Raw genomic sequence first — 27,275 nt, 5'->3', positions numbered from 1 at the left:
TAGCTATATTTCCCCAAAACCTTGTATAAACAGTGTGTAGCCAATACTGACAGTTAAGGAGCATATCCGTCACTGCGATTGGCTACATTCTGTGCTAGCCACGCCCACCGACTATGTACTCAAGATGTTATTGTGTGGCTCTCTCGTGAATTGTTTCCGGCGCGAATAGTTGTGAATTTACATGAAAATGTACCAACAAAATCTTGTTACACAGCAGTAAACAAGAGCTTCAAAGCACCCAAATACATATACTATATTTTTGTCTTGTTTGCATACTAGATAAAATAACGCAATTATTACTGTAAAATAGAACTCTGACAGTATTGACTAAGAATAGAGTGGCCCTCCAATTTATCTTAAGTTCCGACTCAGCGACGAGCCATGAACAACAAGAGCCTTTGACCCAGTTTCCGCCAAGGTTATAAATTAACGGTCGTAATGTAAACCGAAAATATAAATGATACATACATTGATTTCAGTACTGTAATATACCAGTTATTGGAGAGTTGAGAAGCGGGACCAAGAAATGCAGAATCTCAATAACCGAAAGAACAATTAGGTTGTACTGAAATTAACGTGGTGATTTATATAGTCTGTAAACAAGTACTATATCTATAAAATATAAAACTTATTTTAATTATCCTGCACTTCAAGAGACCACAAGCATTCTTACTCTCATTTATTTTTGTAGCAGAAATGTTTTGTCTATATTTATTTTATGGAAATTAGTGGTGTTTGAGCAAGCTAATCAACGTCAAAAATGTTTACGTTGTTGTTCTTCATCTGTAGTACTGAGCTCTACACATATGGGTAGCTTTGCCGCAGGCTGTTTACTGCTTTGAGAAATAAACATAAATCATCATGCCTGGAGCCCGCGGTGCCCGGCGCCTTGCTGTGGGAAGTCAGAGATGTTTATGATTCTGGTCTAGGAATACCGTGGGATTTCACCAAAATGTGTTGTATACAATGAAATGATTATACATTGCTATGTTGTGAACATTGTATACAGTACCTCAAGATATAAATCCCAAACCACTTAACTAGCTACCAGATACCTAATTAATTCCCTACTCTCTGTAAATGTCTTCCTGGTGTGTGTGTGTGTGTGTGTGTGTGTGTGTGTGTGTGTGTGTGTGTGTGTGTGTGTGTGTGTGTGTGTGCGTGTGTGTGTGTGTGCGTGCGTGTGTGTGTGTGTGTGCGTGTGTGTGTGTGCGTGTGTGCGTGTGTGTGTGTGTGTGCGTGTGTGTGTGTGCGTGTGTGTGTGCGTGTGTGTGTGTGTGCGTGCGTGTGTGTGTGTGTGTGCGTGTGTGTGTGTGTGTGTGTGTGTGTGTGTGTGTGTGTGTGTGTGTGTATACACCCACATATGTGTTGTATGTGGATGCTGAAGTTCAGTCTCTTGTCTATGTATAGGTCAAGGAACTTTCCATAATCATTATTGCTAATGTTAACATTGTGTATCTGAAGTTGAATTTGGTTTCAAGATTTACTTTCGAACAAAAATAGTAGTTGGTCTTTTTTATGTTTGATGTGAGTTTGTTAGTTTACATCCATGAGTGGACTTTTTAAATCTATTATTTTCATTATTATATAGTGCGTTTGGGTTGGGGTCTGAATAGAGGAAGGTAGCATCGTCAGCACTTATGTTTACACTTATTGGAAGTATCTAAGTATCAACTAAAGTATCTTCACACTTGACTTAAACTTTAGTAGCTATTTTCTGGACCATTCCTCAAGTTTCGGAGGTCAACGAAGATGGAATTCACATGAAATGGCTTATGTTACCATCACTAATAATGTTGTGTTTTCTGTCTAGCTTCAGACACGGTTATGTTACAATTGTGTCTTAAAGAGTTGCGCGCAATTAAGCATGATAGAAATCACTTACAATTAATGCAGGATGGTAGAAAATCACTTACAATTAATGCATCAAGTTTGGAGACTTGAATTGAAATTGAAATAAGTTTATTGAGGTAAAATACACACAAATGGATGAGGTAGCTCAAGCTATTCTCACCCCGTTCAGTATATCGTGTTAATACATACATAGACACACACACTTGTACACATTTTAGTGTAACAAGCAAGGCAAATAGTTCTGTCTGATGGGTAGAGGCAACTGCACTTGCAGCTGCACCCGTGTGGCGGTGTAGGAAACCATCAATGTATATGATTTGAGAGAGAGAGAGAGAGAGAATGATCTGTGGACAGAGCATCAATATGGCGTAAGGTATTGGGCTTTGCCTTTATTATGAAGCATAATAAAGAACCCGAATATCAGGAGAAAAAATTACATTAAAAACTGTCCACATGATACATATATATAATCATGTTTTAAACATTTTAATTGTATTATTTGCATATATATATATATAATTAGGAAGTAATGTTTATCTGGGTAAGTTGTCAGCTTTTATGAACTAATAGCTAGTGCGGCTTGTATATGGGGTACATCCGGTCTCTTACCCTCGACTGCGGCGGTAACTTTATGGTCAGGAAGCCAAAAATATTTATAGTTCAAGTTCAAGTATGTTTATTGAGACAAGAAAAAAATACATCTCAAAGGGATAGAGTAACTTAGGCTATTTCTACCCCCTCTACTTCAAGTCCCTCAAGGGGTGCACAAATTCAGTAAGTACAAATAGACAATTAACATTACAAGAATCCCATTTAACATTGCAGGTTAATATAGTAAGTACAGCATACAATTGTTACACTCTTGGGGCAAAATTTTTGTAGCTCCTAAGTATACTGTCTATCATACCATTATCACACATACAAACAATTTGATGTGGTACATTACTTATTTCCTTATTTCTATAGTTATCAATAAGTTGACACTATAATACATAATGTTCTAAGGTGTGGGCGTGCGGCATACTACATAATTTACACTCCTTATCTTTTTCACTGACATCAACTCCGTATTGCCAGATATATTTGTATCCTAATCTTAATCTCATGTAAATTGAATCCTTCCAAGTTGACTTTCCTTTATCATAGGTGAAGGACGAGTTTGTATTTATTACTGAATAATTCTTAAGTGTGTTACTACTATCCACTGTTGCCATTCTTTTTATCATTTCTTCATCTTCATTTCCTCTTATTATTCCTCTTACATCTGTCTTCATTCTGAAATAAAAACCTTTGACGTTACTTTGCATATATGTACATTAATTATAAAATTGATTGGCTTGTGTGCAGGCCTTCACACTCCCTGAGCGAGCCATCAAGTAACTATAAAAAGGCATATATCTTCACTTGCACTTCAGTTATATTTATACCAAAGTATTAACATGCAGCTTATATGTCTTTCTGATGACATAAAAAACTTCGTTTTTTATAATATATAGATTCAATTAACATTGATTTTCAAAAGGTCATAGTTCCCATCGAAAGGGAGAGCGTCGGCCAAGAAGCCTTGTTTAAAATATGAATATTTTTCCTCTCTAATAAGGTATAATCTCTGTGATGCATTAACACAAACTATTTTATATCTGCCTTTCTGATAACATATATAAATATAATCTTTATTTGTGAATATTTGTTAATTAAGCAATATATCAGAGAGCGTGTAGGGTTCGGTGTTCTATGAACGAAAAGGACTGGAGTAGTTTAAATAGCGAACGCATACCAACGAATAACGCTAGTATCTATATAACAAATTTATTGTCATGTGGAATTGATTTAACTTCCAGACACTTTTTTTTAATAAATATTAAATATTTTGTGGCTGTTTATGAAAAATATTATTATAAATACACATTCTACTTGTTAATATTACCAATTAAATTTGCGACAATTTGAGCCATGAAATACGACGACTGGATCACTGTGTACAGGAGGCTGTTATGGCAGCAAACACTCTCCAGGCGACCATATATCTTGGATAAGTCGCTCCACACAATTGTCGCTTGGACCGTCGACTTCCTATGGCGTCACCTCTCACATATTTACGTCTCATTTCGTTATGAAATTAGATTATTTCAGAGAAAAATAGGTTTGATCATGTTCTACGTGTAGCACCAACATTATAGTAAGTAAATATACCATATTTCTTCATTACTTACGTAATGCTAATACGTTTTGGGTAGTTTTGGCCTGATTTGGGATGATTGGGGTAATTCTATGGACCCCTGGGGGGTACCGACTCTCCCCTCATCAGCAATAACAAACAATCCCTGCTGGGCGCAGCGCCGTCTCCAACACGGGCCAGGCAACTTTTATGTAGCCATATGGATCAACTTTAATGAGCTGCTGCCCCTTGTTCTGACTTCAAGCGCCTTGCTGATAACCCTTGGCTCAAGTTATTAACTCAAGTACATGAAGATCAAATGTCAGTAATCAAGAGCAGTCGGCCTTAATAATGAACCTGCAAGGTTCATTATTATCTTTGCAGGATGAAGCTGGAGCCTTACTCAAGAATATTCAAGATCTATCTACCAAAGTCGACCTCCTCGAACAAGAATTAAGCCTTCTCAAGAACAAAAGTACTAACTTCAAACCAGATGAAATCACTAGAAAACAGGAAAAAATGTTACAAAAGTTTGAGAACCATCTGAACAACCTACAACAGCAACACACTGTTATCCAAGACGAAACAGACCAACATAAACTACTTGAGTCTGTCGTTATCTTCTCACGCAATTTTCCCCATGAAACCTGACGGAGAAGACTGTGCTGCCATCGTGTTACGAACCCGACTCCATCGTCGGAGCATGGAGCAGCCACGTCAATGCCATCTGCGAGTCCGCTCCCGAAACCCCCACAAAATGGACGACGTCATCTGGTGGCGGCAGGATGATACCTGCAAGAGGCGCTAGATTCCTGTCCTGGTTAGCTCAAGAGATAGCTGTTGCTGACCTCTGGTGAGGTGGCGCCTAGAAAATCAGCGCCATCTATTGTAGGAGGAGTTGTATGTTTATGTCAAAGTCCGTAAGTGGTATTTCCTAGTGTCCCAAGTGCTGGCCAGTTTACTGATGACGTGTCTGTATCCACAGAGGCGACGTAGGGCTGCAGAGGTACGAGGACAGTCAGTCTACCCAGGGCAGTCTATATCTCTCTACTCCATTCTGCTTTATGTGAGCAGTGAGCCGCCACCGATGAGGAACTGTGTAGTATCTGCTGTCTGCCTGTGAAGTGGCAGTGACAGAATTCGGCGTATCCCGGGACTGGCTAGAGGAAGAGACGACTGACAGTAAGGTGCTATGGAGGAGTGTAACTAGCTAGTTGCAAGAAGCTCTTGCCAAGGGTTCGCTACCCTTTTTTTTGTTCGTGAAGAGGCCCAGCAGCGCGAGGCTGATGTTCTCTGCCAGCTCCAGGCTGGAGAGTGATTGTGGGTGTTCACAAGAAGCACCTAGTGAGACTGTGTATAGGCTGGCCCATGGTTAGGGTAGACTCGTTGGTGTTTCCCAGTACTGGTTGAGGACGGTACTGTGTGTTGAGGAAACACGGAAGTTGACAAGGCTGCATCACATGAGCATCGAGGAGCGCTTAGTGTCCTATGAGAGCGACACTTGTGTATATATCAGTGTGGTAATACTTCCTTTATGATGGTATTTAAGGTGATGGGAAAGTGATTATATGTGAATATATTGATAATTGATGAAGTATCGTATTCCTTGCAACTCTCCCATTGTGTTTTACTTGCATTACCAAGCTCACTCCTTGAAAGCCACTACTAACTTGGGGTCGGATACCAGAACTTTGGTTCCAACAGCAAAGAACCCGGTTGCAACCCATAGTGGCCGTAACACATCTTGATCAAGAAACTGCAGGATAAGTTATTCAATCCAAAAAAGTGACATCAAATCAGGTTAGAGTGGGTGTCAAATCATCTGGTTCAAATTACAGGAAAATTCGCGTGAAATTAGATAGCTGCTCCTGCAAGTCAAACCTTATCAGTTCTGTAGTCTCTAGTAAATCTTTTGTTTTTGTGAATGAATGTCTGACCAGGTTCAGACAAAATCTCTTACATAAACTGAGTGGATTCCGCAAAAATTTTCCTGCAATTAAACATTGTTTTGTGCGAGATGGTAAAACTATTGCTAGGAAGTCTGACGTTGGAAAACCTATGTAATAACCACTGAAGCTCACCTCAATTCTTTCCTGAATGACTGTGGGATAACAGCTGAATAACCAGAATACAAATTATAGTCTCATCTAACGACCAATGTGTACTATAGCTCTGCCTTTCCATTCAAAAAATTGTAATTTTATTTTTTTTAAATTGTGATCTTGTTATTCTCTTTTCTTGTTTTTTACTATATTTTTTATATACTCCATACTCCCTTATTCCTTTTGAACACTGGCTTTGCCTGTGTCCTCTAGTTTAAACTTTATCATTCAGTGTACCTCTAGCTATTCTACCTCATTTTGTTTTAGTGTAACCTAAGTAATTAACAATATTGTAATTATAATATTATAGTAAGTTTTTATTTAATAGAATTACCTGTATTAATTGTTAGTTGATTTGTATTAGTCATCTATTGAAAGTACCTTTAAGCAACCTCTCATTTTGTGTATAATTATATATATATTCTATTTTTTTTATATATAGATCTTTTTATAATTCTTTTTTGCTTTTTTTCTGTCAAACAGTCCTCTTATGGAAACTAGTATTGACCCAAACCTAAACCTCTTACCTAGTATCTATGACAATCATCACTTTAATGATCAAAATTGCAAGTATTAAACAGCTCTTGATGTGAACAATGTTTTAACATGTAATCACAATGTTTCTGTAATTAACTTGAATGGTTATTCAATCTCTAAGCAAACACTTTGATGTTAATGCCCTGATTCAAACAGTTGACAACAAATTCTCTTTCATTGTGTTTACTGAAACGTGGTTAAAAGAGGACACTACTCAACTCTTCAACATACCTAACTACTCGGCTATTCACAACTGTCGTCCTGTACAAAGAGGTGGTGGTACTTCTCTTTACTACCACCAAGAACTGACTTGCTAAAAGTACCCCCCTCCCCGCTCAGCTCGTTGTTGCCGTGAGGGGTGCTTAGTGGGCGGCTGCCGAAGTGTGATGCTCCTTGGGACAGTCCTCTGTCCTTTTCTAGTCTTGTGCTCCTGCTGCCGTCCTCTCCAATTCTGCTGAGCACCTTTTCCTTTTCCTTCTGTTTCGTTTTTCTCCCCCTTCTTCTCCTATCTGCTTGCCGTTTCCTGCTGACCTTTTGCTTGTTCTGGTTCTTCCCTTGGACTTCTTCTATTTTGACGCCCGGGTGCTGGAGGAGGCATACTCTTGCACCCGTAGAACTGCAGTACCCGACGTCGAGAGCGAGGGGAACCTTTTATTGTCAATCCCCCTTTCGTTACTGAACCCGATCTCGACGGACTGTCGGTTCTTAAGGTGGCGTTTGTGGGGTGTATACTCACGACGCACCCCTAGGAGGCCCCGGCAAGATCGGCGATAGCTTCCTGTTGGGTGTCCTGCCTCTAATTGTGGCTCCATGGTGGGTGTGGGGGGCACATTCGTGAATGAATTTTCCTTTTCGTAATGATGATAACCCCTGTTTTGACTGTTTCTGCTTTACCTTCTCAGGCTCGTGGGGTGGGCGACCAAGCCCCCGAGTCGGTCCGTGTTGGAAGACCGGGCTCTGTAGCCTCCGCTGCATTGGGCCACGACCTTGCTCATCCTTTGGCCTCTTTGACTCCTTCCCCTGGCTCCCCTCCCTCCTCTGTGGTTGGGTCGAGCCCCAAGCCCCCAGTGGTGACTACCTCGTCCCCTGGCGCGGCTCCTTCTCTAGTTGTAACTACTGCGCCTTTTAACCCCTCTCTCTCTGGGGGTTCTCACCGCCGTCCTCGTCACGGCCGCCCTCGCTCAATTCCTTCCAGTTCTGCTACCTATCAAGCCTTGTTTGGTCCCGCCTCGTGGGTCAAATATTTTGATCTCCTCCCTCTTGATTCTGCACCTCCTGACGATTTCTCCCTCCATCGACATCTCGTTGATTCCGTGGATGCCTCAATTACTTTCAACCCCACTCGTCTCGGTACACGTGTCATTGCTGCTCCTTCTCAGGATGCTGCTTCCCGCTTGGCTGCCTTATCCTGCCTTGGTGAGACCCCTGTTCGGGTCTCGAAGAACGCTCAATTGAATGCCAGTGTTGGCACTATTCTGCTCCCGCCCCATGTTGCGACCGGTGTTCGGGACCTGCGCGACTGCCACGACGATATTCGACATATCCTTGCTGCCCAGGGCCATTCTATTCTCCAGGTGGACACGTTTACTCGTCCCCCTCGTGGTAGTCGCCGTCAACCCCTCCGGGTTGTGAAGATTACCTTTGATGGTAGGACCCTTCCACCCTCTGTCATTCTTGCTGGTGCCAGGTGCTCTGTCCAGGAGTACATTCCTTCTCCCCGGCTCTGTAACAAGTGCTGGAGGTTTGGGCATGGTGCCCTCCGCTGCTCCGGAACTGTCTCTCTGTCTTTTTTGTGGTGGCGAAGGTCACTCCAAGTCGGAGTGCACTTCTCCCCAGGCTCGTTGCCTCAACTGCGGTGAGGCCCATCCTACCTTCTCCCGTGCGTGTGTCCATTACAAGCTTGAGGCAGCCGTCCTCAACTTGAAGCACCGGGAGCGTTTAACTTTTCCTGAGGCGAGACGCCAGGTTCGCCGGCTCCCGCCTTATGCTAATATCTCTTATGCTCGCGTGTTGCGCTCTTCCTCTCCTCGTCCTTCCCACCTTCCTCAGACTCACAACCATTTCTGGGCCTTGGACCCTGATGCGCCCACTGCCCCCTCCTCTGTTCCTTTGGGTTCTCTCCCGAAGGATCCACCTCCTGGTCCTCTGTCTGGGGTTCCCCTTCTTTCTACCCGGTCTGTCTTGTCTCCTGTGTCTTCTTCCTCGTCTCCCTCCGTTCTTTCTTCCCATCCTTCCCCTCCGTCTCTTGACTCTCCCCGCCGCCTGTCGGTGCGGGCTGATGTCCATCGCTCTCCAAACGGCCGTCATGTGTGCTCTCGTTCAGCTTCTCCTGTTGAGACGCTAGAATCCGCTGCCCAGTACGTGGTTGCTGGGACATCTGTCTCTTTAAGTCAGAAGCTTAAGCCTGGCTCCTCTCCTTTCTCCTCCCTGGCGGGTAAGAAGGTTTTGCTTTCTTCCTCGACCCCTACTTCTGCTTCTCTCGCTCCTTTCCCTCCCATTTCGATGGTTGCGCCCCCTGTTCCTGCTATGGAGGTTTCTTTAGCCCCCGCTTCCCTCTCGGTTGCTGCCCTTGCTGAGGTGCGCTCCCCTCTTTCTTCCCCCCACCCCCTCTTCCTGCTGCTGTCCTTGACTGCTCCTCTCCGTTGTCTCCTCTTCCTCCGGACCCAGCCCACCCACCTCTGATCTGTTCTCCCGTTTCCTTCCCTCCGTCTTTGCTCAGTTTACCCATGCCCCCTAACCCTGACTTTGCTGACCCTGATCCCGACCCTGATATTCTTTAACGTGCTTTGTTGCTCTTTCGCCTTTGTTTCTTCCTTGTTCTCTGTTTTTGTCCTTTCTCTTCTCGTCGTTATCCATTCTTCAATGGAACGTTCGAGGTTATTACACCAATTTACTCGAACTCCAACTTCTGATTTCGTGGTTTTCGCCCTTTTGTGTCCGTCTCCAGGAGCCGATGCTTGGTGCTCATCCTGGTCGTTTTCGTGGCTATTCCTTTCTCTGCCCCCCCCCCCAGCCGTTGCTGGGGCTTCTAATTCTTCTGCTCTCTTGATTCGTGCTGATGTTCCCTTTGTTCCTTTTCTTTTTCCTTCGCCTCTCCATTGTTCTGCTGCTCGTATCTTTGTGGGGAAATGGTACACAGTTTGTTCCATTTATCTCCCCCCGAGTGTCCCGCTTTCTCTTCCTGATTTGAAACACCTCCTAGACTCCTTGCCGGAGCCTGTGCTCCTGCTGGGTGACTTCAATTGTCGTCATTCTCTTTAGGGTGACGTTCTGACGAATACCCTGGGTCGCCTTTATTTATTTATTTATTTATTTATTTATGCATATACAAGAATGTACATAAGGAATGTGAGGATACAAATATGGTAATTACAGTCTTGTAAAGCCACTAGCACGCGCAGCGTTTCAGGCAGGTCCTTAATCTAAGAAAATTTTAAGGAGGTAAATACTTGCAAAATTTATAGACAAAAAAATGATAACAGATTACATGAAATGAAAAAAAAAAGATGAGAGAAAATTGTAGGTACAGTATATTAAAGCACATAGGTAGCTAAAATTGATTGCAATGACAGCTTGAATGGTAGTTGACAACAAATTGAGCCGTTTCTCCTCTCTTCTTCCCTGTCTCTTCTGAATTCTGGTGAGCCCACTCATTTGTACTCTCGGACTCGCACCCTTTCTTGTCTTGATCTTTCTCTCTACTCTTCTTCTCTTTACTTAGATTTCACGTGGCAGGTTCTTGATGACCTCCATGGTAGTGATCATTCCCCATCCTTGTTTCCTTTTTCTTTTTTTCGCCCTTCCCTCTTTCCCTAGGTGGCAGTTTGCTAAGGCGGACTGGAACCTATTTACCCTCAGTGCTGCTCTCTCTGACCTCTCCCTTCTGCCTCTCCCTCGCGCTCTCCTCCTTTTTCATGACACTGTCTTCGACACTGCCCTCCGCTCTATTCCTCGCTCTTCCTCTCGAGGTCCACGGAAGTGCGTTCCCTGGTGGAATGCGGACTGTGCTCGGGCTGTCCACTGTAAGCGTGCAGCCTGGAAGAGGCACCGCCGTCGGCGGACGACCTATTCTTTTCTTTTCTTTCGGAAAGCGAGCGCAGTGGCCCGTAGGGCCATCCGTACAGCTAAACGTGAATGTTGGGCTTCTTATGTCTCCACAATTACGTCCGAAACTTCCCTGCCACAAATCTGGAAGCGTATCCGCAAGATAGCGGGTAAGTTCATTCCCGATGTTTCCCCGGTCCTTCACCTCCATGGTACTCTTGTGGCGGACCCGTTGCAGGTTGCTACCGAACTGGGTTCCCACTTTTCTTCTGTTAGCTCTGGTCTTCATCTTCCCCAATCTTTCCTTCTTCGTAAACCTGTCCTTGAGTCTCGTCCTTTAGATTTCTGCACTCGTCTTCGACTTTCCTATAACGATCCCTTCTCTCTCTCTGAACTTCGTTCTGCCCTGGCCCTCTGCGGTTCTACGGCGGCGGGCTCCGATGGTATTCATTATGAGATGCTTCGCCATCTCCCTCCGTGCACGTCTCAGTATTTACTGAGTCTGTATAATCGGATCTAGGAGTCGTCGTCAAGCCCTGAGGACTGGCTCGATGCCGTTGTCCTCCCTGTTCGCAAACCTCTGGGAACTTCCCCTAAGGACTTTCGCCCTATTGCCCTCACAAGTTGTGTCTGCAAACTCTTTGAACGTATGATTAACGTTCGTCTGATGTGGTCACTGGAACACCATCACCTCCTCTTCCCTTCTCAATTTGGTTTCCGCAAGTGCCGCAGCACGACAGATGTCCTGGTGAAGTTGGAGGTCTATATTCGTACTGCTTTTGCTGCGAGGACCTCCGTTGTTGCCGTCCTTTTTGACCTGGAAAAGCCTTACGACACCACTTGGCGATATCATATTCTATCCCAGCTTCATTCTTTTGGTCTTCGTGGTCATCTCCCTCTCTTTCTCCGCAGCTTCCTCTCTCGTCGTTCATTTCGAATGCGCCTTGGTACCGCTCTCTCTGCCTCTTTTCAGCAATACGAAGGTGTGCCCCAGGGTAGTGTTCTGAGCACTACTCTTTTTCTGGTTGCCCTCAATGGTCTTCTTTCCCCTCTTCCTTCAGGTGTCTTCTCCGCTCTCTTTGTCGATGATCTTACCCTTTGCTGTCAGGGTGATGATTCGCCTCTCCTTCAGTGCCGGCTTCAACTTGCGATTGGTGCCGTGTCGTCTTGGGCCACCGATCATGGCTTCAGGTTATCTACTTCTAAGACTTGTGCCATGTCTTTTCCTCGGAAACGGGTTGTTCTTCGTCCCTCTTTGTCACTTTATGGTCATCCCCTTGAGTACAAAGATTCCGCAAAGCTTTTGGGGTTATTCCTTGACACTCGTTTGTCTTGGTCTCCCCATATCTCTTACCTCCGTGTTGAGTGCTCTAAGGCCCTTACCCTCCTTCGAGTATTGTCCCATACTTCTTGGGGAGCAGATAGGCGCACTCTCCTTGCTTTGCATTCCTCTCTCGTCCTGTCTCAGCTCGATTATGGTTGTCCTGCTTACTCGTCTGCTTCTCCTTCTACTCTTCGCCGTCTTGATGCTTTGCACCATACTGGGCTACGCCTCAGTTCTGGTGCCTCTCGTTCGACTCTCGTTCTTAGCTTGTATGTTGACACTGGCTTCCTGTCTCTCCAGGACCGCCGCAATCGCTACTGTCTTCGCTATCTTGCACGTTCCTTACAACATCCTTCCTCTCGCCTCTATCATGCTTTAACTTTTACCCCTCCTGTGGTTCCTGTTTCTCTTCACCACCTCCCTCTTTCTGTCCGGTTATCTCGCTTACAGGATTCTCTTTCCGTTCGTGTTTCTAATGTTTCTCCTCGTGTTGTTCCTTCTTTGGCCCCATGGAGAGTCCCCCTTCCGCAGTTTTGTACATCCTTGACCCGCGTCACTAAAGCTTTTACCCCTCCTACGATTCTAAAACGCCTTTTCCTTGAGCACTTTTCTTCTCACTCCCACTCCGTTTCTGTCTTCACCGATGGGTCTAAGTCTGCGGACGGTGTTGGCTACTCTGTTGTTTTTCCTGATCGCACTTATATGTGTCGCTTACCTCCGGAGACTAACATCTTTACAGCGGAGCTTTATGCTATTCTCTATGCTCTTCGTCTCCTGCTTTCTCGTTGTCAGTCTTCCTTTGTGGTTGTTGCTGACTCTCGTAGTGCCCTCATGGCTCTCGGGTCCTTTAATCCGGTTCATCCAGTAGTTGTCGAGATCCAGCATTGGCTGTTTCTTGTTCACAGTAAGTTTAAGTCAGTTGAGTTTTGTTGGGTTCCCAGCCATATTGTTGTGTCTTTAAATGAGCGTGCGGATGCTGCCGCCAAGGAAACTGTCCTCTCTTGTCCCATCTCTCGTAAAGGTATTCCATATTCCGACTTTGACCCGGTTATCCATTCCTCCATCCTTACCCGTTGGCAGGCTTCTTGGTCATCTGTTACTGGTAACAAACTCCGTACTCTTAAATGTTGTTTCCTCATGGTGATCCTCCTACCACCATAACCGGCGATGGGAAACTGCTCTGGCGAGGTTGCGTATTGGCCCTACTCGCTTAACCCATGGTTACTTGATGGAGCGCCGCCCTGCTCCTTATTGTCCTAATTGCATTGTCCATCTTACAGTCGTGCATGTCCTTCTTGAATGTCCTGACTTCCGGGACGAGCATGTGTCTTGCTTTCCGACCGCCCCTCGCGGTCACCTGTCCCTCAATAGAATTCTTGGTGACTCGGATACTTTTGATATCGTTCGCCTTATGCGTTTCTGTTCTCGTATTGGCATCCTTGGTGATATTTAGCGCCCTCTGATTATTCCGCACATTTGATGGTGCTACATAGCCTTCCCGGTTTGGTGCCTTCTTTTGATAATTACTTACTTGTATGGGTAAGATCCTAGAGCTGGATGTTGTGCCTAGAATGACTAAATATAAATTATTGAGAACCATATTTTTCCATCTGGTAGAAGATAGTATGTTAGATGATGAGGTGTTAGAGGCTTACCCTGATGAGGCTGAGAATGCAGCTAGAATCAGAAGACAGGAATTAGAACTTTAGTTCAGACAAATTGAACTCGGGGAAATTTAAGTGTGAAGAGGACACTAAACAGGGAGAAGCTGAGTTAGAGGTAGCTAAACTCAGGGGAGAAGAAGAAACTAAGCAGAAAGAGGAAGAAACTAAGAAGAGAGAAATAGAGTTAGAGTCACTTAGAATTAAACAGCAGATGGCCGAGGCTCAGATTTGGCTAGAAGTGAAAAAGCTGGTTACTACTGCATCTGCTGGTAGTAATGGTTCTTCCGGTTGTGGCATATATTTTCCTAGAGGGGTTTGAACTACCCCAGTTTAATGAGAAGGACCCCAAATTATTTTTACTGCACTTTGCAAAATTAGCTACTAGTCTGAAATGGCCATGGGACTCTTGGGGTGGCTATAATACAAGGTCAGTTGAGAGGGAAAGTGTAGGAGGTTTTTGCTTCATTACCATTTGAAGACAGTTTTCACTACTCCCACAGTAAAGAAAAGGATATACAAATACCAATACCAACATCTGGACCAACATAACCTCTCACCTTACTTCAGGGATAATCATCGATAGCACAACAGATCATTACCCCACATTTCTCCTAACTAACATTAACAAACCACCTCTAAATACATGGAAGATAACCTTTTGGCTGCACAATGAAACTTCTATAGGCAATTTTATAACTGCTGCAGCTAATATCAACTGGGAGACCGAATTAGGTAACATAGTGGACATCAACCTAGCAGTGCAATCATTTCTTAAAAAAACATAGCCTTTATAACACCCACTGTCCTATGCTAACGAAACAAGTCACAACTAAATGGCTAAAAAATCCTTGGCTTACAAAGGGGATACTTAAATCTGTTAATAAAAAACATGACTTTGAGAAGAAGTATAAGTTAGGACTCGTCTCCAAAGAATTTTCAAAGAATTACTCATCATTGCTATCTAAAATAATTAGAGGAGCCAAAATTAAATACTACGAAGATAAATTTACCCAAACATAGGGCAACATTAAGAAAACATGGAGCACAATTTCACAAATATTGGATTAAAAAAAGGATTTCATATAACAAACCAATACTCCTGTCCAATAACGATAGTCTGCTTTCAGCCTCTGAAAGTGCTATTGAATTCAATAGGTTCTTCTCATCCATTGGGTCATCTCTTGCTAATGATATTCCATCTTCCACGACTAATGTTCAGGACTATCTTACAAGTAACTATCCACAGTCTCTGTACCTAATGCCTGCTAATTCCGCTTATGTTAATGAGATAATCCTTTCCCCTAAAACCAAGTCTAGTGCCCTTGAGGAGATACCAACTCTAATTTACAAAAAAGGCCTCCAGATCTTTAGCTCCTGCCATTGCATTGCTCTACAACAAGTCACTTGAACTCCAAATCTTTCCAGATATTCTAAAAAAAGCGAGAGTAACCCCTGTCCACAAATGTGGTGATCTCACTGATGTCAACAACTTCAGACCTATATCAATTCTGTCAAACTTGTCAAAAATATTTGAAAAACTAATCTACAAGCAGCTTTACTCTTATCTAGCCAAACACAATATACAGAACTTATCTCGTGTCAATAAGGCTTCAGACCCCCCCCCAAAAAAAAGCACTAACGATGCACTTATTAGTGTCATTAACTTGATACATGCAGCTCTTGATAAAAATGAGTTCCCTGTTGGGTTATTTGTGGACCTGCGTACGGGTTTTGACACTGTCAACCACCAAAACCTTCTTCTTAAATTACATCATTATGGACTCTGCAGGTGGAAAGTCCCATTGTGTGAAGAGAACTAGAACGGGGAAGATGTGATTATAAACTAGTGAAGATATTGACTCTTATACGTTTCACCTTTTTTAAGCCGGGTCTTTCCCTCGAATCCCGTCCACTCCCACAGCAGTATACAGGTGCACACAGTTACAAAAGCAGTGTGTAAACAAGAGGCTGGGTTGATATATTTGGAGGAGAGTGTGAAGCCCAGACTGTTACTGGGTCTCAGCCAGCAAGGGAGGCGCCACGCTGCCAGATGCATCAGTGTAAACATTGCCCCAACATCCCAGTGGAGTGTTTAAGGCACTCAACAACGGGTCGTTAGCAGTGTCTCCTATGACCAACTGCTCATACCTTTCCATGCATGTAATATTCTTTTGTCTTGGTGTCGAGAATGGCTGATCTTAATTACCTCAGGTAATGTTATTGATGAACAATCGTCAAGGGACTTACCAATATTAGACATGTATGTGCAAGTTAGTGTACCCATTTATTGTTGTCCATTATGTGGAGTGTTTGACCATATGTTGATTTATTGGGAACTATTTTTGGGCAGGAAGTGAAGGTTATGTGGTGAAGATATTGAACACATTAGTTGTATGTACAGTTTTGACCAAAGGTTCACCTCAGTTACAGAGGAGACAGTCACGTGTGATATAAGACAATTAACAACATGTTTGTGACATGGTGTAACGGAAGTGTTGAGGAGAGTTCAAGAAGAGTACACTGAGGGGTTGTGGGTCCAGCCTCAGTTAACATCAATATTTGCCAATGTCATTTATTTGTATTAAATGTTCTATATTTTGACTTGGGAGTTTATTTCCTACCTCTGCAGGTGTGGAAGTGAACCGAGAGTAATTAAAGCCCATCACTATTTCTCGAATACATATAGATACAAATCAGGATGGGAATAATTAAATTAGTGAGAAAATCCTTAGGAGCCGTGATGAGGATTCGAACCTATGTGGTGGGTATTCCCACGCGCACACCCCAGAAAATCAGGCCACGACACAAAATCAGGCATGGGGGAATTGTGTGAAAATCCTGGTCAGGCTTCAGTGGAGATCAATGGAAAACATAGACTTGCCAAATATCAATAAGTGTCTAGGGGAGTGAAAGGCTAACAAAAAATATACCAGTTTACTGGGCATTAACATAAATGAACATAACATAAAAAAGAATACAATCTATAAACTCACACTCAATGATTTATCCAGCTTCTCAAAGCTGGGCATGATCATCAACAGGTCTCAAAACTGCATACAATCAGCACTAGCTGACGCCAGGCTCTATCGTGGCGCAGTGGGACACTAGCGCCTATTATGCTGCTAATACCAATACAGGGTGGTGGTGGAGGTGTCACAACCATTAACAAATGAGGTATGAGGAATCAATATCATATACAGCACAATGGCATCACTTAAGATCCTCAGGTACCCACCTCACTAAGATATATAACAGCACCTATCACCTGGTATAAAGGATGCACAATGGTAGAACTGATCCATGGTATACATTACTGCAACATGACAAATATCCTAGCAGTCAAATGACACAAATAAGGTCACAAAACCCGGACCGTAGCGGCAACACATGCGCTCAACTGAGACAATCAAAGAGTGACCGCCCAGAGCCATGCTGGCCGGGAGCGACACTGTATCCACCTCTATGAGTCAACTGACTCCTCTCTTTCAAATATCTCAAGCTCATATACAGACATATCTCCATCAAGAACTTGTAATTCATATATCAACAAAATAAAGACTATAATTCACAACCTTACCTAATAATACATATCAGTACATTAAAGATTATATCATGATATAAAAATATGTGAACAAAGAATTCATATTAGCAAGACATGGTAACACTGGCGGGAGAGGAGAGGAGGGGTTAAGGGAGGATTTCAAGACGTCTGCCCGCCAGCCATTATACATAAGTATACATTAATACAATATAAAGTATATATATACACAACGTGTATCAAAACCATGTCTATGTGGTATACATCTCACAGTGCCAAAATCTAATTTAATGTTAGAGAACAATGCAATGAACAATAATGAAAGGGAAATTACACAGTATACATGACAATAATACATCCGAGACCTAAATTTATACATTCTCCATCATAGTTCATATAATATTTCCTATACAGCATTATGTAGCATTCCATAATACAAGCATATACGGATGTTTTTCAAGGTACATGACATTAGGCTACTGCTATTCACTAGACTTCTAATATATATCCACAAATACATGGCAAGGAGTTATGGTACAGATATATAATATACATAGATATATGTGGCATACATTGGCAATACACATTTAATACTAGTGTGTTGTCGAAAAAAGAATAACTACATAAATTAATATTCGTGATACTAGGCTAATCAGCCAAGACATCACTATACAGTTTGAGCACATCATACACCAGCTACAGTATGATCATACTGGTGAATGTGTGGTCATAACACCACCTCACACCCATATGGTAATATTACAATACACCATGGTCCAGTATGGTAATATCACAACACACTATGGACCAGAATGGTAATATCACAACACACCATGGACCAGTATGGTAATATCACAACACACCATGGACCAGTATGGTAATATCACAACACACCATGGTCCAGTATGGTAATATCACAACACACCATGGACCAGTATGGTAATATCACAACACACCATGGACCAGTATGGTAATATCACAACACACCATGGACCAGTATGGTAATATCACAACACACCATGGTCCAGTATGGTAATATCACAACACACCTGAGTGATTGTGATATAACTGTGATAGTATGGTGGTGATATAGCAGTGACAGTAAGGTATTGGTGTTGTAGCAAAGATAGTGATATATCAGTGAATGTAAGGAGGAAAAAATATCAGTGTGAGGTGATAATGCAGAGACAGTGAAATGATGTTGGTGTAGCAATGATAGTGTTATGTGATAGTGAGCTATTGGTGATATAACAGTGACAACAGCTGTCATAGTGATACCAACAATTTGTTACTCAACATGGTCAGTATATGACCCCAAGTGTGGGGCCTGAGGTGATGGTGATATATAGAGGTGATAGTGAAGCTATAGTGATACAGCAATGATAGGTTACAGTACTGAGAAGATATAGCATTGATGGTGATACAGCCGTGATTGTCAGGTATATGATACCAAAGTGTTAAACACCAAGGATAGTGAAGTTATGATGATATAGTGATAAAGGTCTGTCCTTAAACTACATTGTCATCAAAATACGCAGTTCAGGGTGATGCAGGAGTGGTGGTGATGATGGTGGTACAGTGAACTAGAGAGGCAGCACAACACCACAGTAGTGATGATGGTGGTACAGTGAACTAGAGAGGCAGCACAACACCACTGTAGTGATGGTGGTGGTACAGTGAACTAGAGTGGCAGCACAACACCACAGTAGTGATGATGGTGGTACAGTGAACTAGAGTGGCAGCACAACACCACAGTAGTGATGGTGGTGGTACAGTGAACTAGAGTGGCAGCACAACACCACAGTAGTGATGGTGGTGGTACAGTGAACTAGAGTGGCAGCACAACACCACAGTAGTGATGGTGGTGGTACAGTGAACACACCACAGTAGTGATGGTGGTGGTACAGTGAACTAGAGTGGCAGCCCAACACCACAGTAGTGATAGTGGTGGTACAGTGAACTAGAGTGGCAGCACAACACCACAGTAGTGATGGTGGTGGTACAGTGAACTAGAGTGGCAGCACAACACCACAGTAGTGATGGTGGTGGTACAGTGAACTAGAGTGGCAGCACAACACCACAGTAGTGATGGTGATGGTACAGTGAACTACAGTGGCAGCACAACACCACAGGAGTGATGGTGGTACAGTGAACTAGAGTGGCAGCACAACACCACAGTAGTGATGGTGGTGGTACAGTGAACTAGAGTGGCAGCACAACACCACAGTAGTGATGGTGATGGTACAGTGAACTACAGTGGCAGCACAACACCACAGGAGTGATGGTGGTACAGTGAACTAGAGTGGCAGCACAACACCACAGTAGTGATGGTGGTGGTACAGTGAACTACAGTGGCAGCACAACACCACAGTAGTGATGGTGATGGTACAGTGAACTAGAGTGGCAGCACAACACCACATTAGTGATGGTGATGGTACAGTGAACTAGAGTGGCAGCACAACACCACAGTAGTGATGGTGGTGGTACAGTGAACTAGAGTGGCAGCACAACACCACAGTAGTGATGGTGATGGTACAGTGAACTACAGTGGCAGCACAACACCACAGGAGTGATGGTGGTACAGTGAACTAGAGTGGCAGCACAACACCACAGTAGTGATGGTGGTGGTACAGTGAACTACAGTGGCAGCACAACACCACAGTAGTGATGGTGATGGTACAGTGAACTAGAGTGGCAGCACAACACCACAGTAGTGATGGTGATGGTACAGTGAACTAGAGTGGCAGCACAACACCACAGTAGTGATGGTACAGTGAACTCGAGTGGCAGCACAACACCACAGTAGTGATGGTGATGGTACAGTGAACTAGAGTGGCAGCACAACACCACAGTCCACCACAGTCACCTCCGTAATGTCACTGTGGTTGACTGCTGCCCTCACCACATCCAGGCCGCTCACCACGTCACCGAAGGCATCAAACCACTGGCGACCATCCTGGCGGTCCCTGGTGGTGATGATGAACTGGGCACTCCTGGGACCCCCCGGATCATCGCAGCACAACACAGCTCCTGCCCGGCCTGACTCCCGGTACTGCCCCTGGAGGTCAGGCAGCAGTGAGGCTCCTCCATTACCATCATTACTCTCGTAGTCTCCGCCCCTCACATATTCCCCCGGCTGACCCTTGTGCCACACCTCCAACAGTTTAGTGTTGCGGTAGGTGTGGCCCCGCTGGCCCGTACACAACAACACAAACTGTCTGGCCCGCGGAGTGTCAGGGGTCAGCCGGATGGTGACCCGCCCTCTTGTTGACCCCGCCCACCCGAGGTCAAGGAACGCCAGGGTGCAGGAGGGCTCCAGCACGCCCACAACCTCACTCTCCTGCAGGAAATGAAAAAAATCATGCTGATAACTATAACAAAATGTTATCATATTAGTTATCAAAACTTAGTAAGTCAGTAATGTCAGTGAGACTAGTGGGTGTAATAAAGTAACCTGGAGGGTGTGGGCGTGGGAGGGCGGGGGCTGACGCAGGAGTGGGTGGAGGTACAGCTGTCCGTCTTGTAGAGTTATCCTGGCGGAGCGGCGGCCATCTTGGTCTTCCTGGACGGCCAACACCCGGCCAGCCTCCACCAGCCTCTTGACGGGCTCCCTCATCCTGCGGAGGTCCTCAACCTGTGGACAGAGTCAGCCCCATTATCACCTGTGGTCAGTGTCAGCCCCATTATCACCTGTGGTCAATCTGAGCCCCATTATCACCTGTGGACAGTCTGCGCCCCATTATCACCTGTGAGCAGTGTCAGCCCCATTATCACCTGTGGTCAGTCTGAGCCCCATTATCACCTGTGGTCAATCTGAGCCCCATTATCACCTGTGGTCAGTCTGCGCCCCATTATCACCTGTGGTCAGTGTCAGCCCCATTATCACCTGTGAGCAGTGTCAGCCCCATTATCACCTGTGGTCAGTGTCAGCCCCATTATCACCTGTGGTCAGTGTCAGCCCCATTATCACCTGTGGTCAGTGTCAGCCCCATTATCACCTGTGGTCAGTCTGCGCCCCATTATCACCTGTGGTCAGTGTCAGCCCCATTATCACCTGTGGTCAGTGTCAGCCCCATTATCACCTGTGGACAGTGTCAGCCCCAATATCACCTGTGGTCAGTGTCAGTCCCATTATCACCTGTGGTCAGTGTCAGCCCCATTATCACCTGTAGCAAGTGTCAGCCCCATTATTATCAGTGGTCAATGTCAGCCGCATTATCGTCTGTGGTCAGTGTCAGCCACAATATCACCTGTGGTCAGTGTCAGCCCCATTATCACCTGTGGACAGTGTCAGTCCCATTATCACTTGCGGTCAGTGTCAGCCCCATTATCACCTGTGGTCAGTGTCAGCCCCATTATCACCTGTGGACAGTGTCAGCCCCATTATCACCTGTGGTCAGTGTCAGCCTATTATCACCTGTGGTCAGTGTCAACCCCATTATCACCTGTGGACAGTGTCAGCTCCATTATCACCTGTGATCAGTGTCAGCCTATTATCACCTGTGGTCAGTGTCAGCCCCATTGTCACCTCTGGACAGTGATAGCTCCATTGTCACCGGTGGACAGTGTCAGCCCCATTGTCACCTGTGGACAGTGTCAGCCCCATTGTCACCTGTGGAGAGTGTCACCACCATTATCACCTGTGGTCAGTGTCAGCCCAATTGTCACCTGTGGTCAGTGTCAGCCCCAATGTCACGTTGGTCAGTGTCAGCCCTATTGTCACCTGTGGACAGTGACAGCTCCATTGTCACATGTGGACAGTGACAGCTCCATTGTCACCTGTGGACAGTGTCAGCCCCATTATCACCTGTGGACAGTGTCAGCCCCATTATCACCTGTGGTCAGTGTCAGCCCCATTATCACCTGTGGTCAGTGTCAGCCCCATTATCACCTGTGGTCAGTGTCAGCCCCATTATCACCTGTGGTCAGTGTCAGCCCCATTATCAGTCAACCACACCTTCCACATTCATCACAATCATTACACTATACATAAACTGAAGCCAGTCACGGAAAGTACCTACTGACAGAGTGCTGGACCTGTTGCTCCAGCCCCCCTCTACTGGCAGGGGGTTGGTGCTGGACCTGTAGCTCCAGCCCCCCTCTACTGGCAGGGGGTTGGTGCTGGACCTGTAGCTCCAGCCCCCCTCTACTGGCAGGAGGTTGGTGCTGGACCTGTAGCTCCAGCCCTCCTCTACTGGCAGGGGGTTGTTGCTGGACCTGTAGCTTAAGCCCCCCTCTACTGGCAGGGGGTTGGTGCTGGACCTGTAGCTCCAGCCCCCCTCTACTGGCAGGGGGTTGGTGCTGGACCTGTAGCTCCAGCCCCCCTCTACTGGCAGGGGGTTGGTGCTGGACCTGTAGCTCCAGCCCCCCTCTACTGGCAGGGGGTTGGTGCTGGACCTGTAGCTCCAGCCCTCCTCTACTGGCAGGGGGTTGGTGCTGGACCTGTAGCTTAAGCCCCCCTCTACTGGCAGGGGGTTGGTGCTGGACCTATAGCTCCAGCCCCCCTCTACTGGCAGGGGTTTGGTGCTGGACCTTTAGCTCCAGCCCTCCTCTACTGGCAGGGGGTTGGTGCTGGACCTGTAGCTCCAGCCCCCCTCTACTGGCAGGGGGTTGGTGCTGGACCTGTAGCTCCAGCCCCCCTCTACTGGCAGGGGGTTGGTGCTGGACCTGTAGCTCCAGCCCTCCTCTACTGGCAGGGGGTTGGTGCTGGACCTGTAGCTCCAGCCCTCCTCTACTGGCAGGGGGTTGGTGCTGGACCTGTAGCTCCAGCCCCCCTCTACTGGCAGGGGGTTGGTGCTGGACCTGTAGCTCCAGCCCCCCTTTACTGGCAGGGGGTTGGTGCTGGACCTGTAGCTCCAGCCCCCCTCTACTGGCAGGGGGTTGGTGCTGGACCTGTAGCTCCAGCCCTCCTCTACTAGCAGGGGGTTGGTGCTGGACCTGTAGCTCCAGCCCCCCTCTACTGGCAGGGGGTTGATGCTGAACCTTGAGCTTCAGTCCCCCTCTACTGGCAGGGGGTTGGTGCTGGACCTGTAGCTCCAGCCCCCATCTACTGGCAGGGGGTTGGTCCCGGACCTGCAGCTCCAGCCCCCTCTACTGGCAGGGGTTGATGCTGGACCTGTAGCTCCAGCCCCCCCTCCCCCCTCTACTGGCAGGGGGTTGGTTCAGGACTTGTTGCTCCAGCCCCCTTCTACTGGTAGGGGGGGGGGTGGTTGTTGCTGGACCTGTAGCTCCAGCCCCCCCCCCTCTACTGGAAAGGGGGGGGTTGTGTCTGGACCTATAGCTCCAGCCCCGCTCTACTGGCAGGGGGTTGATGCTGGACCAGTATCCCCAGCCCCCCTCTACTGGCAGGGGGTTGATGCTGGACCTGTAGCTCCAGCCTCCCCCCCCTCTACTGGCAGGGGGGGTTGGTCCTGGAACTGTAGCTCCAGCACCCCCCCCCCCTCTACTGGCAGGGGGTTAGTGCTAGACCTGTAGCTCCAGCCCCCCTCTACTGGCAGAGAGTTGGTGCTGGACCTGTAGCTCCAGCCCCTATCTACTGGCAGGAGATTGGTACTAGACCTGTAGCCTCAGCCCCCCTCTACTGGCAGGGGGTTGGGGCTGGACCTGTAGCTCCAACCCCCCTCTACTGGCAGGGGGTTGGTGCTGGACCTGTAGCTCCAACCCCCTCTACTGGCAGGGGATTGATGCTGGACCTGTAGCTCCAGCCCCCTCTACCGGTAGGGGGTTGGTGCTGGACCTGTAGCTCCAGCCCCCCTCTACTGGCAGGGGGTTGGTGCTGGACCTGTAGCTCCAGGCCCCCCCCCTACTAGCAGGGGGTTGGGGCTGGACCTGTAGCTCCAGCCCTCCTCTACTGGCAGGGGGTTGTTGCTGGACCTGTAGCTCCAGCCCCCCTCTACTGGCAGGGGGTTGGTGCTGGACCTGTAGCTCCAGCCATCCTCTACTGGCAGGGGGTTGGTGCTGGACCTGTAGCTTAAGCCCCCCTCTACTGGCAGGGGGTTGGTGCTGGACCTGTAGCTCCAGCCCCCCTCTACTGGCAGGGGGTTGGTGCTGGACCTGTAGCTCCAGCCCCCCTCTACTGGCAGGGGGTTGGTGCTGGACCTGTAGCTCCAGCCCCCCTCTACTGGCAGGGGGTTGGTGCTGGACCTGTAGCTCCAGCCCTCCTCTACTGGCAGGGGGTTGGTGCTGGACCTGTAGCTTAAGCCCCCCTCTACTGGCAGGGGGTTGGTGCTGGACCTATAGCTCCAGCCACCCTCTACTGGCAGGGGTTTGGTGCTGGACCTTTAGCTCCAGCCCTCCTCTACTGGCAGGGGGTTGGTGCTGGACCTGTAGCTCCAGCCCTCCTCTACTGGCAGGGGGTTGGTGCTGGACCTGTAGCTTAAGCCCCCCTCTACTGGCAGGGGGTTGGTGCTGGACCTATAGCTCCAGCCCCCCTCTACTGGCAGGGGTTTGGTGCTGGACCTTTAGCTCCAGCCCTCCTCTACTGGCAGGGGGTTGGTGCTGGACCTGTAGCTCCAGCCCCCCTCTACTGGCAGGGGGTTGGTGCTGGACCTGTAGCTCCAGCCCCCCTCTACTGGCAGGGGGTTGGTGCTGGACCTGTAGCTCCAGCCCTCCTCTACTGGCAGGGGGTTGGTGCTGGACCTGTAGCTCCAGCCCTCCTCTACTGGCAGGGGGTTGGTGCTGGACCTGTAGCTCCAGCCCTCCTCTACTAGCAGGGGGTTGGTGCTGGACCTGTAGCTCCAGCCCCCCTCTACTGGCAGGGGGTTGATGCTGAACCTTGAGCTTCAGTCCCCCTCTACTGGCAGGGGGTTGGTGCTGGACCTGTAGCTCCAGCCCCCATCTACTGGCAGGGGGTTGGTCCCGGACCTGCAGCTCCAGCCCCCTCTACTGGCAGGGGTTGATGCTGGACCTGTAGCTCCAGCCCCCCCTCCCCACTCTACTGGCAGGGGGTTGGTTCAGGACTTGTTGCTCCAGCCCCCTTCTACTGGTAGGGGGGGGGGGTGGTTGTTGCTGGACCTGTAGCTCCAGCCCCCCCCCTCTACTGGAAAGGGGGGGGTTGTGTCTGGACCTATAGCTCCAGCCCCGCTCTACTGGCAGGGGGTTGATGCTGGACCAGTATCCCCAGCCCCCCTCTACTGGCAGGGGGTTGATGCTGGACCTGTAGCTCCAGCCTCCCCCCCCTCTACTGGCAGGGGGGGTTGGTCCTGGAACTGTAGCTCCAGCACCACCCCCCCTCTACTGGCAGGGGGTTAGTGCTAGACCTGTAGCTCCAGCCCCCCTCTACTGGCAGAGAGTTGGTGCTGGACCTGTAGCTCCAGCCCCTATCTACTGGCAGGAGATTGGTACTAGACCTGTAGCTCCAGCCCCCCTCTACTGGCAGGGGGTTGGGGCTGGACCTGTAGCTCCAACCCCCCTCTACTGGCAGGGGGTTGGTGCTGGACCTGTAGCTCCAACCCCCTCTACTGGCAGGGGATTGATGCTGGACCTGTAGCTCCAGCCCCCTCTACCGGTAGGGGGTTGGTGCTGGACCTGTAGCTCCAGCCCCCCTCTACTGGCAGGGGGTTGGTGCTGGACCTGTAGCTCCAGGCCCCCCCCCTACTAGCAGGGGGTTGGGGCTGGACCTGTAGCTCCAGCCCTCCTCTACTGGCAGGGGGTTGTTGCTGGACCTGTAGCTCCAGCCCCCCTCTACTGGCAGGGGGTTGGTTCTGGACCTGTAGCTCCACCCCCCCTCTACTGGCAGGGGGTTGGTGCTGGACCTGTAGCTCCAGCCCCTCTGTACTAGCAGGGGGTTGGTGCTGGACCTGAAGCTCCAGCCCCCCTCTACTGGCAGGGGGTTGATGTTGGAACTGTAGCTCCAGCCCCCCCTCTACAGGCAGGTGGTTGGTGCTGGACCTGTAGCTCCTGCCCCCCCTCTACTGGCAGGGGGTTGGTGCTGGACCTGTAGCTCCAGCCCACCTCCACTAGTAGGTAGGGGGTTGGTGCTGGACCTGTAGCTCCAGCCCCCCTCTACTGGCAGGGGGTTGGTGCTGAACCTGAAGCTCAGGCCCCCTCTACTGGCAGGGGGTTGATGTTGGACCTGTAGCTCCAGCCCCCCCTCTACTGGCAGGGGAATGGTGCTGGACCAGTATCCCCAGCCCCCCTCTACTGGCAGGGGGTTGATGCTGGACCTGTAGCTCCAGCCTCCCCACCTCTACTGGCAGGGGGGGGGTTGGTCCGGGAACTGTAGCTCCAGCACCCCCCCCCTCTACTGGCAGGGGGTTAGTGCTAGACCTGTAGCTCCAGTCCCCCTCTACTGGCAGAGAGTTGGTGCTGGACCTGTAGCTCCAGCCCCTATCTACTGGCAGGAGATTGGTACTAGACCTGTAGCTCCAGCCCCCCTCTACTGGCAGGGGGTTGGGGCTGGACCCGTAGCTCCAGGCTACCTCTACTGTCAGGGGGTTGGTGTTGGACCTGTAGCTCCAACCCCCCTCTACTGGCAGGGGATTGATGCTGGACCTGTAGCTCCAGCCCCCTCTACCGGCTGGGGGTTGGTGCTGGACCTGTAGCTCCAGCCCTCCTCTACTGGCATGGAGTTGGTGCTGGACCTGTAGCTCCAGCCCCCCTCTACTGGCAGGTGTTTGGTGCTGGACCTGTAGCTCCAGCCCCCCCTCTACTGGCAGGGGGTTGGTGCTGGACCTGTAGCTCCAGCCCACCTCCACTAGTAGGTAGGGGGTTGGTGCTGGACCTGTAGCTCCAGACCCCCTCTACTGGCAGGGTGTTGGTGCTGGACGTGTAGCTCCAGCCCCCCTCTACTGGCAGGGGGTTGGTGCTGGACCTGTAGCTCCAGCCACCCCCCTCTACAGACAGGGGGTTGGTGCTGAACCAGAAGCTCCAGCCGCCCATCCCATGTACTGGCAGGGGACGGATGCTGGACCTGTAGCTTCAGCGCCCATCTACTGGCAGGGGGCTGGAGTTGGACCTGTAGCTCCAGCCCCCCTCTACAGGCAGAGGGTTGGTGCTGAACCTGTAGATCCAGCCCCCCTCTACTGGCAGGGGGTTGGTGCTGGACCTGTAGCTC

The 27,275-nt window shown here is 48.1% G+C and overlaps 1 protein-coding gene and 1 long non-coding RNA gene across 2 annotated transcripts in view; both read right to left on the bottom strand.

Annotated features, from left to right (window-relative positions):
• Nucleotides 1–27,275, bottom strand: part of LOC138360977 (uncharacterized) — a 197,579-nt gene that overhangs the window by 128,044 nt on the left and 42,260 nt on the right. The gene's annotated exons all lie outside the window — the stretch shown is intronic.
• On the bottom strand, nt 16,604–20,849 carry LOC138360979 (peptidyl-prolyl cis-trans isomerase-like). Its single transcript, XM_069320462.1, has 2 exons — nt 20,676–20,849; nt 16,604–20,561 (listed from the first exon to the last, which is right to left on the bottom strand). The coding sequence occupies exons 1-2, from the start codon at nt 20,835–20,837 to the stop codon at nt 20,049–20,051; spliced, it is 675 nt and encodes a 224-aa protein (XP_069176563.1). The 5' UTR covers nt 20,838–20,849; the 3' UTR covers nt 16,604–20,048.

The sequence above is a fragment of the Procambarus clarkii genome, unplaced genomic scaffold (genome assembly GCF_040958095.1).
Source record: "Procambarus clarkii isolate CNS0578487 unplaced genomic scaffold, FALCON_Pclarkii_2.0 HiC_scaffold_137, whole genome shotgun sequence".
NCBI classification, from domain to species: domain Eukaryota; kingdom Metazoa; phylum Arthropoda; class Malacostraca; order Decapoda; family Cambaridae; genus Procambarus; species Procambarus clarkii.
This window is presented reverse-complemented; position numbering and strand designations above follow the sequence as displayed.

Excerpts from the sequence above, each read along its gene's own strand:
- LOC138360979 (XM_069320462.1), bottom strand. The coding sequence starts at position 20,837 with ATGAGGGAGCCCGTCAAGAGGCTGGTGGAGGCTGGCCGGGTGTTGGCC. Across the intron at positions 20,562-20,675 it reads CCCACGCCCACACCCTCCAG|GAGAGTGAGGTTGTGGGCGT; the intron begins GTTACTTTATTA and ends CATTTCCTGCAG.